Here is a 12,605-nt window from a genome sequence, read left to right on the forward strand (position 1 = left end):
TAACTTCAGTCTGGTTATAGTGCCAACATCAAGGATATAGAGACTCTAATAAAACTGTCCATTTTCACTTTTATTCACTTGATATTGAAATATGCAATTTCTTAACATATATTGACATTGTTAGTTTTAGTACAACATAGAACATAGATATTGTCCTTATATGATTATGCTGATTTTGAGATCTTCATTTGCCTGTGTCCTTCACTGGACATTAGAGAATATGAAGTGACTCATTTGATATTGGACTAACAAGATTATTAGTTACACTGTGTACTAATGACCTAATACGATATATTCGCTTCGCTCTCACCTCATATATGAAATTTACTGACACTGTATATATCGTATTAGGTCACTAGCCTAGTCACTGTGTACAAATTTATCTTACCGACATGCAGAATTCAGATTAGTGGCCTATTAAAGTGATCAAGTCTTTAATTTCATTGATCTATACAAAAACAAATACCAATTATAACAATTTGTTAGCCTTTAATGTGTTTTCTGCATTTATTTTCAATCGATTAACATCAATTTCTTCATCTGTTGTCTGGGCGAAACATTTCAGATTTTTCTTCAATGTCATGTTATATTATAAAGGGACATAACACTGCTACTAACCGTGTATTAAAATAAAACACGCCCACTAACCCAATATTAAATATACAGGGTCTCCACATGTTTGCTTTTAACCAATGATATTCCTAGAAATGTATAGTAGGTAGGATAATATTATATACAGCTCAAAATAATTTAACAACAGTGTTTAAGGATCACTTCTATATTAATTCCAATCATGTTATATCTTGTCTAAATAGGAATTTTGAACTTACTTGCTGAACACTGGTAGGAAAACCAGTAATTTTGCAGCACAGTGCTAAAGCCAAAATTTTTTTACAGTACTGTATTTTTTCTGCTAAAGGGGCCTTTTAATTGATTTATGTTGAGCTTGCAACATTTATGTCGCGAAAGCGAGACATAGCGATCCTATATTCTGTCGGCGGCGTCAACATTTAGATTTAGTCTATGGTTTAATTTTTTTAGACATCAATAACTTTGTCAAACCTTCATGGAATTTTAGGAAATTAGGACAGTAGCTTGTTTATGACCAAAAGACAATATCCAGGGCAAAATTTTGAAAATATTTATTTTCATTTTTCTGTATTTTATTGATAAATGGACTTTGTTTTTGTACAGTTAACAAGTAGATACAGTCTGGAGTTTAAGTTTTTCAGTCATCAATAACTGTGGAATTTTAGGAAATTTGGACAGAAGCTTAGTTATGACCAAAATACAGTGTTCAGAGGAAAATTTTAAAAATATTTATTTTCATTTTTCCGTATTTAACTGATAAATGGACTTTATTTTTAACATTTAACAAAAAATTACAAGTCTGGAAGAAAAAATTTAACAAAAAAATACAAGTCTGGGGTTAAAGTTTGTTACATATTAATTGCTTTATCATACCTTCATAGAATTTTATGAAACTTTGGGAAAAGCTTTTTTTATGATTTAGAGATAATGTCTGGGCAAACTTTTGAAAATGTATTTTTTTTTCATTTTCAGTATTTTTCTGATAGATGGACATAGTTTTTGACAGTAAACATTTCCAGACAGTCTTGGATTACACTTTTTTGACATGATAAATTTGTAAACCTTCATGGATTGTTATGAAACTTGGACTGAAGGTAATCTTCAAGACCATAAAATAGCATCTAAAGAAAAAGTTTTAATTTCTTTTTAAATTCTGTATTTTACTGATAAATGGACTCACTTTTTAAGTCAACATTACACTTTTACACTGACAGCAGCAATCGCAGGTGAGACACAGGGTTCCATGGAACCCCTTAGGAATTTTCTAAATCAGCAAGAATACATGCAAACCACACATTAGGTGAAAGAGTGGTCTAAGTAGTTCTTCTACAGTAATCACTAGCCTATAAACGCTGAGGTTATGAGTTCGAAGCCATCTTGCGGCAGGTGCTTTTGAACTGCCAGATTTCCATCCAAGATTTTATTTCTCTCTGGCTCCCTCCCAAAAAAAACCTCAAAAAAATGGCCAAAATGAGCAAGCCAAGAGTTCTGAAATTGGCACTAAACACCAACAATCAATATATCAATTAAACAAACCACACATAGTTGTAACATTTAGGGGGGAAGGGGGGATTAAATCTAGTTCAGAACAACAAAAAGGTTTGTAAAAACAGAAGTCTTTTTAAATTTTTATAGTATTGTTAGGTTGCTGTTCCCTTGATGTTTACCTTTCATAGATCTACTCTTTGATAAGATGCATTGTTTCATAATATTTTTTGAAACAATTTGTCAGTGTGGAAATATCAATGTATTTACAACTTGTCTCTTTATTGATGTAAAGGAATGATTCTTTAACTGGATTTCTTTTTGTCTTATCAATGATTTTTTAGTTTTTATTATCTTTTTGTTTTCTTACAACATAGACAGAGCAATCCAACATACTTCATTGTTTTTTTTGTTTTGCTGTCATATTGTTTTGTGTGTAATTAATTATAACTTAAGTTCATATATATTATTTTTTATTTTTGAATTGATTTTTGTTGGATTGCATTCATTTAAAAGATATGTGAAACTAAGGAGCCTTCTAAGAAGAATGCAAAGGAAATTCAACCAATCTTGCCATGTGACAAGTATATAGTACATTTAAGCCAATCAGAGTTGATTTTAGAAGCGACCAAGGTATCAGTGTCTTGCACCAGAGCAGATATACACCAGGCACTTTGATTGGATGTATTTGTATAATCTCTCACATCTATTATGCATGTTTCAAGTTAATAAAGTGTTCTATTTCAGCTAAGCTTTTTACTGTTTGAAATATATATATTTTAATAATGAATGGCTTGATATTTTCCTGAATGAAAACTTATTTATAATTACATTTTAAGAATCTGTTTGGATCAATTTTCTGATGATGGCTTTAAAATTATCACTGCCTCAATAATTTCTTTATATCTTTAATTTAGAATGGGGATTGTCTGGCTTTAAATTCTTCTTCATGATATTTATTCTAACTGGTATTTGGAAACTGCTTTAGAGCATGTTATAAATAATGAATGCCTTTACAATTTATAACTCTGAGTTGTCCAATATTCAGTATTCTGTATAAGACAACAATCTACAGAGATTTATAATAATTGATAATTGTCAGATGTTACAAGGAACAAAAAGTATAAGACTGCCTGAACTCCATTTATTGAGTTCATTATATATTGTTATCAATTATACATTAACGGTACATATTTTGTATGAGACCTTTTTGGGTTATAAAATAAACAGCAGGGGCGGATCCAGGATTTTAGGTTGAGGAGGGTGGAAACGTAAATTTTTTTGATGTAAAATTATCAAAATATTCTTTATAAATCTGAGGACAACTCATGCTGTGCAAATTTTAGGGGGGCTCACACCCGCCATGTCCCCGCCTGAATCTGCCCCTGAACAGTACAGTTAATCACTTGGATAATTTTTTGGTTCAAGAAATCTGAAGCAATTATTTACAATTTCTAGTATTTTCATTTTATTACCAACAGTCCAAATTGATTTCACCCTATTTTTTAGTATTGAATCTTTAGGGGTTATTACATCTTCATTTGAAAACTGTTTTTCAACAGTAGTCTTTTGACACAGTGTGGACATGATCATCCTTATTCACCGGGTTTTGTTTTTGTTACTTAGGCCATTTGATAAAAATTACCATGGTCATGTACTTGTCCAAAGTCAGTGGTTGCCTTCAACTATATCTTAATGTTTTGGCAAATTAACTTTTTTATACACACTGTTAAATTTTATTCACAACTCTTCTAGATTGGCCGATTAAGAACATTAAAATATTGTAAACACTCCTTTTGATGACAATATTGTGACCCTTTGATATTTTTTGATTTTTTTTCCCCATTGGGTTGCTGTTTTTATTTTATTTAAGATCCACAACACATCACAATCACAAACCTTTTTTCCAATCATTTTTTCATTTTTTGCTGGATATAATTTTTTTTTAACACAAAATGCTGTAGATTACACGAAATACCTGAATTTTTTTTATTGTCAAAATAATTGATGAATTTGCTTAAATTTATTTTCTCTGCTTGATTATGTCTTTATTGGTATATGGCAATTTCAGATTCCATTTTAAAATTGATTAAATGAATAAACACATGTTTAAAGTATAAATACTGGCCAAACAACTAGTAGCTTCTTTTTCCAAATGCTTCTTTCATCTACATTAATCACACATGTGTGACTGTATGTTTTTATGTATTATGTTGAATATATGTTTAACTTGTGAGATGTGAAATTCAAGTACCCATATATGTGACAAAATAGTTGACACATTTTCTGTTCAAACAATGAAAGATGTTATTGTGTTTTTGTAATGTTGTGTATTTAATTGTTTTTCCAACAGTACTTATATTTGATATTTATCAATAGAAGTTGATATTATATTACACATGTTTTTCTATAGGCTTTTGCTTGGTTCAGTGATTTACTGGTAGAACATGCAGAGATATTTTGGTCCCTGTTTGCTGTAGATATGGATTCTGCATTAGAAATGCAGCCATCAGACACATGGGATAGCTTTCCTTTATTCCAGGCACTTAATGACTATCTTAGGAATGATGGTAAAAACATTTCCATCATTTTTTCACTTTTAAGATCACTTTACAAACAGGACCTGTCTAAAACATGCTCAAATTCTTCTCCACATGGACTAAAGCAATTGTGACAAACCTTAGTAAAATGTTCATATCAATGTTTGTCATCCTAAACATGCATGAAATATTTGGCAATGGACATTAAGCAACCAACAGTCAATCAATCAATATTGATGGTTCTTAAAAATGATACTAACATTGGTAGTGCTTGGCTAGAAGCACCTGCATACAAATTTAGATCAATTTATGTTTGAGAACTGCATTAAGTGCACCCGAATATTATCACTAATTTTGTTGATGTTAATCAAAAATGCTGTTTAATGAAATTATTGTCTTTGTTTTTTTGTGTCATTGACATATTTTTTAGATTTCAATACATAATTTGGTAGATGATTAAAACTATGGTAGTAATTATTTCTTAAAGATCATTTAGTTCATGTTAATACCTAATGTTTCTTATGAAAAAAAGAGAAGAATTTGAAGATGGGAATTTTTTTATATTTAATTTTTCTATGAAACTTAGTTCAAACAACGTGTACCAGTTTCTTTAATTTCATAAATTCTTAGTTCCCAGGTCATCTTGTGAAACAGCTATATGAGCTATGACAATCAATTGTCATCCCATTTGCATTTTCCTTCTTCAATAAATTACCGAACAAATTTCAACAAACAAGACATGAATGATCCATAGTGTGTTTTGATTTTAGGTCCATTTGATTTTGTCTCAGAATATTTTGTGAATATCTTTTTTTGTCTTGATTTTAACATAAACATCAGTATGGCATATTTTCACCAGATGAGCAATTGGGGTTCGTTTGAACCTCTTATTAGGAAGTTGCAATATGACAATAAATTTACTTCATATATCAGACACATTGATGGCTCTGATGAGTAATCATTTTCAAAACTGCTCCTCAATTTAAAATTTATTGAACAGCTATATTCCTAATGTTGTTTCATGAATGAATTTGTACTATTTCCATTTTTGTTATTTCAGAGAATTTATGTGGAGGAAAGTTTCATTTACACCTAAGGAATGTATTTGCTCCCCAAGTTGTAAGATATGTAGACCTGATGGAGTCATCAATAGCTCAGTCTATACATAAAGGATTTGAGAAGGAGAAATGGGAGCCTCAGGGGTAGGTATCAATAATAAGTTCTTTTTAATAAGGATTTGAAAAGGAGAAGTAGAAACCTCGGGAAACGTATCAATAATAGCTCCTACATAAAAGGGGGTTGAACAGGAGAAATGGAAACTACAGTGGAACATATCAATTTTAGCTCCTTTATATAAAGGATTTGTGAAAGGAGAGGCAGAAACTATTCATAAGAAACATTAGTCCACATTTCATGTATTATATGGTTATGTTATTTGTTTTTCAGAAATGGATGTGCAACCTCAGAAGATATGCTGTGGAAACTTGATGCTCTACAATCATTCATACGTGATCTACACTGGCCAGAAGAAGTGTTTGCTGAACATTTAGATCATAGGTTAAAATTAATGGCAGCTGATATGATAGAAGCTGCAGCCAAAAGGTATGTTTATAATCATGAATAAAATCAGATGTGGGGTCATAGTAAATACACAGCAACATATCAACACAAGTTTCGAGAAAAAAATAGACATCTGGTAGTCACTATAACATTAAAAGTGTTTTGAGGAGAGTTTATATAATATTCTAATTTTATTTCAGAACATTGAAGGCATTTGAGCAGTGGCTAAGAAAAGGTGGCAAAGGCACAGATTATATAATATACTCAGAAATTTGTGTGATGATGAATGTTATCATTGACTGTAAAAGTAGGGTAGGTACTCTTATGAAATAAAAATGTATGGTAGCAGGCTCGTCTCCAGCATGGGTTTAAACCTTAGCCAAGTTTAAATATAAGGCATAATTTGTATTGATATTGTTTTTACACTGCCTAAGATAGTAGGGTCCATTCTGGTTTTCTGGTCTTTACATCCAACCTTTTTTTTACATCCCATATCTGATTCAAGTTTTTAGTTAGAATAGCTTACCATGAAGTTGTGGTCACATCAACTTTTAACTTTATACTTGTGTTTATTTTGATGTGAAAATTTTGACCATGATTTCACAGTTCTCTTAGCATGGAAATGTGATAGTGCCAGTGAGGCATGATTTCCTGTGATGAAATAGTCTTGTTTTAACTTCTAATCTCAAAGCATAAAGGAGCAATGACTGGTCACATTGGATTAGTCACATAAAGATGAATTTGGGTGAGGTTGGTATTTCCTGCTGTCTTTTACCTTATTTTCTAGCACATTATTGATGAAAAAATAGTGCTACTTGGTTTTTGAGGACTCCTGATAATAAATTGGTCTAAATAGAATATGGAAAGGTTGCTGTTTGACCTTTTAAGATAACCAGACCTGTGTCTCATGAAGGAATCATAAAATGAAACTGATTTTGATGGATGGTTTTTATATGACTGCATAATTTTTGCAGCCGTATGATGGTATGACGTGGTCGTATTCATCGTCACCATTGTCGTTGTCAGAAGACATTTGGTTTCCAGACAATAACTTGAGTATAAGTGTATGGATCTTTATGAAATTGTACCACCAGGTTCCATACCTAAAAAGGAAAATTTGTATTGATTTTGGGGGTTATGGTCAAAATTGTTTAGAAATTAGAGGCCAAAAAACAAGGATTATCTGGTTTCCTATATGCTGAATCTAACAGTGTATTTAAATTTTAGAATTTGGGTCCTGTTTTCAAATTTGTCCACATTGAGGTCCAAAGGGTAAAAAATTAAAGTTTGTTTGATTTCATCAAAAATTGAATTCTTTGGGTTCTTTGATTTGCTGAATCTAACCATGTACTTAGGTGTTTTGATTTTGGTCCCGGTTTTCAAATTGCTCCACATTAAGGTCCAAAGGGTGCAATATTAAACTTAGTTTGATTTTAACAAAAATTGAATTCTTGGGGTTCTTTGATATGCTGAATCCAACCATGTGGTCCGAGTACACAGTTATTTCGTAGTGCATTTCTTTTAGACAATAAATGAAAATTAAAAAAATCCCACCTGCGCTTTCTCAATAATATTTTTACAGTGTGTTGTACTACTTTTGGGACAAATTATATCAAAATTATAGAAAACTTCATCGGCTCTAACTCAAAATATGGACAATTTCATGTTAAGGGGGTCTTCAAATCTTTTGACAGCTTCTGAAGTTCCAATTTTTAACATTTTTCAGCTGGACCAAATCACTACTTTACTTTAAAATTCATGACCCAAATTTTTTTACAGTGTCATTTCACCCCCCTACTTACTATTTGAGTCATAAAACATGGAGAAATAAATTTGGAAGGGGTATAAAAAAAATCGACAAGTAACACACTGTCCACACTAGGGACTATATTCGTGGACAACGAAAATCAAAGGACGATAACTGTGTACCCGGACCATGTATTTAGATTTTGGATATTGGACCATAATAGCTAAATGTCAAATTTCAAATTTTTAAGTTCTTAGACCACATTCATTCTGTGACAGAAACCTATCCTGTGTCAATATTTAATCAAAATCCAAATTCAGAACTGTATCAAGCTTGAATGTTGTGTCCATACTTGCCCCAACTGGTCAGAGTTTGACCTCTGCAGTCGTCGGGGCTCACACTACTTAAGAATCATAGGGAGAAGTGACTTCTCTTTTTGAAACTGATAGGGAGAAGTGGTGAGATTTGAAAGAGTAGTGCTCAATCGCTCACGGCGCTACATTGTTTGGTTTTTACTATAATAAATAGGGCCATATATATCTTTTTGTTTATATTGTTCAATTCATACCTGGGTATACAATTAAAGTATTAGTAACAGTTCAAATTCAAAGTTGTTTAAGTTTATCATATCTAGTTGCACAATTATGTAAGTCCTCTTGTCAGAAACTACCAACTAAATATCTAGCACTAATAAAAAAGAACTTTTTTTATATCAAAAAGGAAAAGAAAGTATAATATATCAATTAAAATTAAATTAAAAAAAACTACTCTGTTTATCATTTTTATGAAATTCAGTTTTTCTCATTAAAAAGATATATAAATTTGACAAAGTTAAGCTGGGACATAATATAATGATATTAGTATAATAGTCCCAGAGTTGAGCAACTTAAATTAATAAATTGAAACAATGCATATACATGGAAATATATACATTAATCAAGTAGATCTAACCAAAAGTCTATCAATGTGTGTGAAATGTGTAATTTTTATACGACCGCAAAAAAATTTTGCAGTCGTATATTGGTATGACGTTGGCATCGTCGTTGTCGTTGTCCGTAGACACATTTGTTTTCGCACTCTAACTTTAGTTTAAGTGAATGGATCTCTATGAAATTTTACCATAAGGTTCAATACCACAAAAGGAAGGTTGGGATTGATTTTGGGGGTTATGGTACCAACAGTTAAGGAAAAAGGGGCCAAAAATAAGCATTTTTGTAACTTCCAGACATAACTTGTGTGTTAGTGTATGGATCTCTCTGACATTGTACCACAAGGTTCCATATCACAAAGGGAATGCTGGGATTGATATGGGGGGTAATTGCCTCAAAATTTTAGGAATTAAGGGCAAAAAAAGGGGCAAAAACAAGCATTTTTCTAGTTTCATGATAATAACTTGTGTGTAAGCGTATGGATCTTTCTGAAATTGTACTACAAGGTTCCATTTCACAAAGGGAAAGCTGGAATTCGGTTTTGGGGTAATTGCCCAAAACGTTTAGGAATAAGGGGCAAAAAGGGGCCAAAAATAAGCATTTTTCTAGTTTCCAGACAATTACTTGTGTTCAAGTGTATGGATCTCTCTGAAATTGTACCGCAAGGTACAATACCACTAAGGGAAGGCTGGGATTGAGTTTGGGGGTAATTGCCTCAAAATTTTAGGAATTAGGGGCCAAAAAGGGGCAAAAAACAAGCATTTTTCTAGTTTCAGGACAATAAATTGTGTGTAAGTGTATGGATCTTTATGAAATTGTACTACAAGGTTCCATATCACAAAGGGAAAGCTGGGTTTGCGTTTGGGGGTAATTGCCCTAAACATTTAGGAATTTGGGGCCAAAAAAGGGCCTAAAACAAACATTTTTCTAGTTTCCAGACAATTACTTTTGTTCAAGTGTATGGATCTCTCTGAAATTGTACTGCAAGGAACCATACCACAAAAGGATGGCTGGGATTGAGTTTGGGGGTGATGAATCATAAGGGGGTTCAAAAAATTTGGGGGAGGGATTTTTTTTTTCTTTAAAATTTTCCATTTTGAACATTGGTTATTTCTGATTTATATATAAAAGCAAATAATAATGATATGGTTTGAATAGGTAAATTAAAAAATTTTAAGTTCTTAGACCACATTCGTTCTGTGTCAGAAACCTATGCTGTGTCAAATATTTAATCACAATCCAAATTCAGTGCTGTATCAAGCTTGAATGTTGTGTCCATACTTGCCCCAACTTTTCAGGGTTCGACCTCTGTGGTCGTATCAAGCTGCGCCCAGCGGAGTGTTTTATTCATATAAGGTTTATGAAGACAATTTGGGGACAAGATTAACTTTGCAATCATAGATGACCAAATGTTGAGCATTTTATTCCTTTTGGGATCAATATTCTTCTGTCAGCTGTGCCATTCATGCATCCGTAGTTGTTATCATAAGAATCTGGATTTCGCTCATAGCTGGTCCGTTTCCCAAAAATCCCGACTCCGATCAGTAATTTGTACAAATATTTCAATGGCAGAGAAAGAAAATTTTCAAATATAAACAAGTAACAAGTACCGGAAGTGATAAAAAATTCTCTTAATGAAATAACATACAAACAACTTTAAAGTCGATGCATTAACCTTTTTTCTAAAGAAAATAAATTGTTTATGTCTTTGAATTTTTTCACTTTTAAATGAAAGATTGGTGTTTCATCAACATGGTAAAAATTGAAAATTGCCGATGATGAAAGCGACTGAAAAAGAGTATTGTGAACAACAGGGCGACTAGATATTGCTTTTGACGGTTGGGCAAAGCAAAGTGACGGACGGAAAAGCGACTTTATCGCCCCAGTCACCTACTAGCGTGAGCCCTTAGTCGTACCAAGCTGCATCCTGCGGAGCATTTTATTTATTTTGATTTTATTTTGGATGGGTTTTTTTGTGAAAACCAGGTTTTGTTTTCAAATTATTATGAACTGAAACATATGCAACAAAAACCCTTAGGTCTGATAACCAGAAAACCAGACAAATGGATTATACAGACAGCATGTATAACTTGAAAGTTGATCACTTGAAAAATGAGGCAATTATAAAAAAAGAGGAATGTTTAGTGTGCTGGAAAAATGAAATGATAGCAAATAGATTAAGATTATACAAACCAAGTCTTAACAAAATTCTATCACTAAACTAATTATGTTTGTTTATATTATAGGCATTACATTTATGTGCTCTTGACAGTGGAGAAAACATGGTAAGTTTGATTTACGAAAAGGATTTGGTGTTGTCAGGGTTTTACTATTTACTCATTTAAATTGTTTACTGCTTTACAAAATCTGTGTTACATTAGTTGCAATAAAATGTAATCCCAGCCAAATAGAAACATACTTTACATATAAAATAAATTTGTATGCAACACAACTCTGACATACAACTATAAGTCTTGTCAATAATCAGAATCAGAATTGCATCAAAACAAAATGAGAACTCACAGAAATAAGATAGACCTTCTTGCAATTTCTACTTAATTTACATTTAAAGTCAATGCAGTAAAAGGAATAACAAATCTGGCCATTCAAATATCAAAATAATGAACTTGTGACTATATAACACTGATAAGTCACTCATATGCTACATTCATTTGTTGAATATTTGTCCAAATTTGAATTCTTAGATTAGTTATTTTATAAGTATTTTAGAATTACAAGGTGTAATCATTTTTTATAGCTTTCTTCCAACTGTTTGCTCTTCTCTGCTTATTATTTCAACTTAAATTTTTTTATTACTCAACAAGAAAACAGTACATTAAGCTGCATTTTCATATCTTTCACTCACAGCCAAAATCTACTTATATTTGAGTTCACTTCATCAAAGGGTAGGGATGTGTATAAGATCACTGACTAAGAAGAACTCACAAATCTGTCATATATTACATCCAGTCATAAAACTTTTGTACACCTATTCTTGTTTCTGTTTGCAGCATCAATACCACACCAAAATAGAGGAATTCCTGGAAAGAGTTCAAGCTCAGATGGTTAAATGTTTGATTGAAAAGGTAAAACCAAGCTTATGGTAACAGTTGCATTATAAATCTTTTCTGTAGAGAATGTAGTGTGATTGATATCACTCATTAGGGTGTATCAAAATTACAATTGTATGCACATAATGAATTCATGGAATAGCTTCCATGAAACACCATTATTTTATATTTTTTGGACATAGATAATGAGAAAATTTGTACTTCTTTGAACATTTTAATTGATGATTCACCTTTACACAGGAAATCCACAGAAATTGGTACCCCACAAATAATAAGGAATCCACAGTAGATAAAATTGATCCATAGAAGACTGTTATTATCTAGATTTATCCTGTTTATCTGTGTGTCAATGCTTTTAGAATATTGGGTCATGATAGACAGGGTTGTTTGTTTAATTCAGTTTATTAGAATAATACATATATAACTTTGAAAATTTATATATTTTTATGAATTTCAGTTATTATCAGTGATGGAGTCAGTCTTAAGTAAACTTGCACGGTATGATGAGGGAACCTTCTTTTCTTCAATTCTATCTTTAACAGTGAGTTCTTACTTACAAATAGATTAAATTTAGTAAAGATTTAGGTAGATTCTATCATTAACAGTGAGATTTTCTTACAAATAGATTAAATTTAGTGAAGATTTAGCTTACATACATATAGATTGAATTTAGTAAAGATTT

At 31.7% G+C, this 12,605-nt stretch overlaps 1 protein-coding gene across 2 annotated transcripts in view; it reads left to right on the forward strand.

The window, feature by feature from the left end:
• Positions 1-12,605, forward strand: part of LOC127710276 (calcium-dependent secretion activator 1-like) — a 93,412-nt gene that overhangs the window by 72,294 nt on the left and 8,513 nt on the right. For both annotated transcript variants that reach the window (XM_052216059.1, XM_052216066.1), the window contains 7 exons: positions 4,490-4,646; positions 5,677-5,818; positions 6,063-6,218; positions 6,377-6,488; positions 11,099-11,137; positions 11,864-11,938; positions 12,381-12,464. In XM_052216059.1, the coding sequence (XP_052072019.1) occupies positions 4,490-4,646; positions 5,677-5,818; positions 6,063-6,218; positions 6,377-6,488; positions 11,099-11,137; positions 11,864-11,938; positions 12,381-12,464 (765 nt within the window). The remainder of the gene's footprint in view (positions 1-4,489; positions 4,647-5,676; positions 5,819-6,062; positions 6,219-6,376; positions 6,489-11,098; positions 11,138-11,863; positions 11,939-12,380; positions 12,465-12,605) is intronic.

Source organism: Mytilus californianus, unplaced genomic scaffold, assembly GCF_021869535.1.
Source record: "Mytilus californianus isolate M0D057914Y unplaced genomic scaffold, xbMytCali1.0.p SCAF_1, whole genome shotgun sequence".
NCBI classification, from domain to species: domain Eukaryota; kingdom Metazoa; phylum Mollusca; class Bivalvia; order Mytilida; family Mytilidae; genus Mytilus; species Mytilus californianus.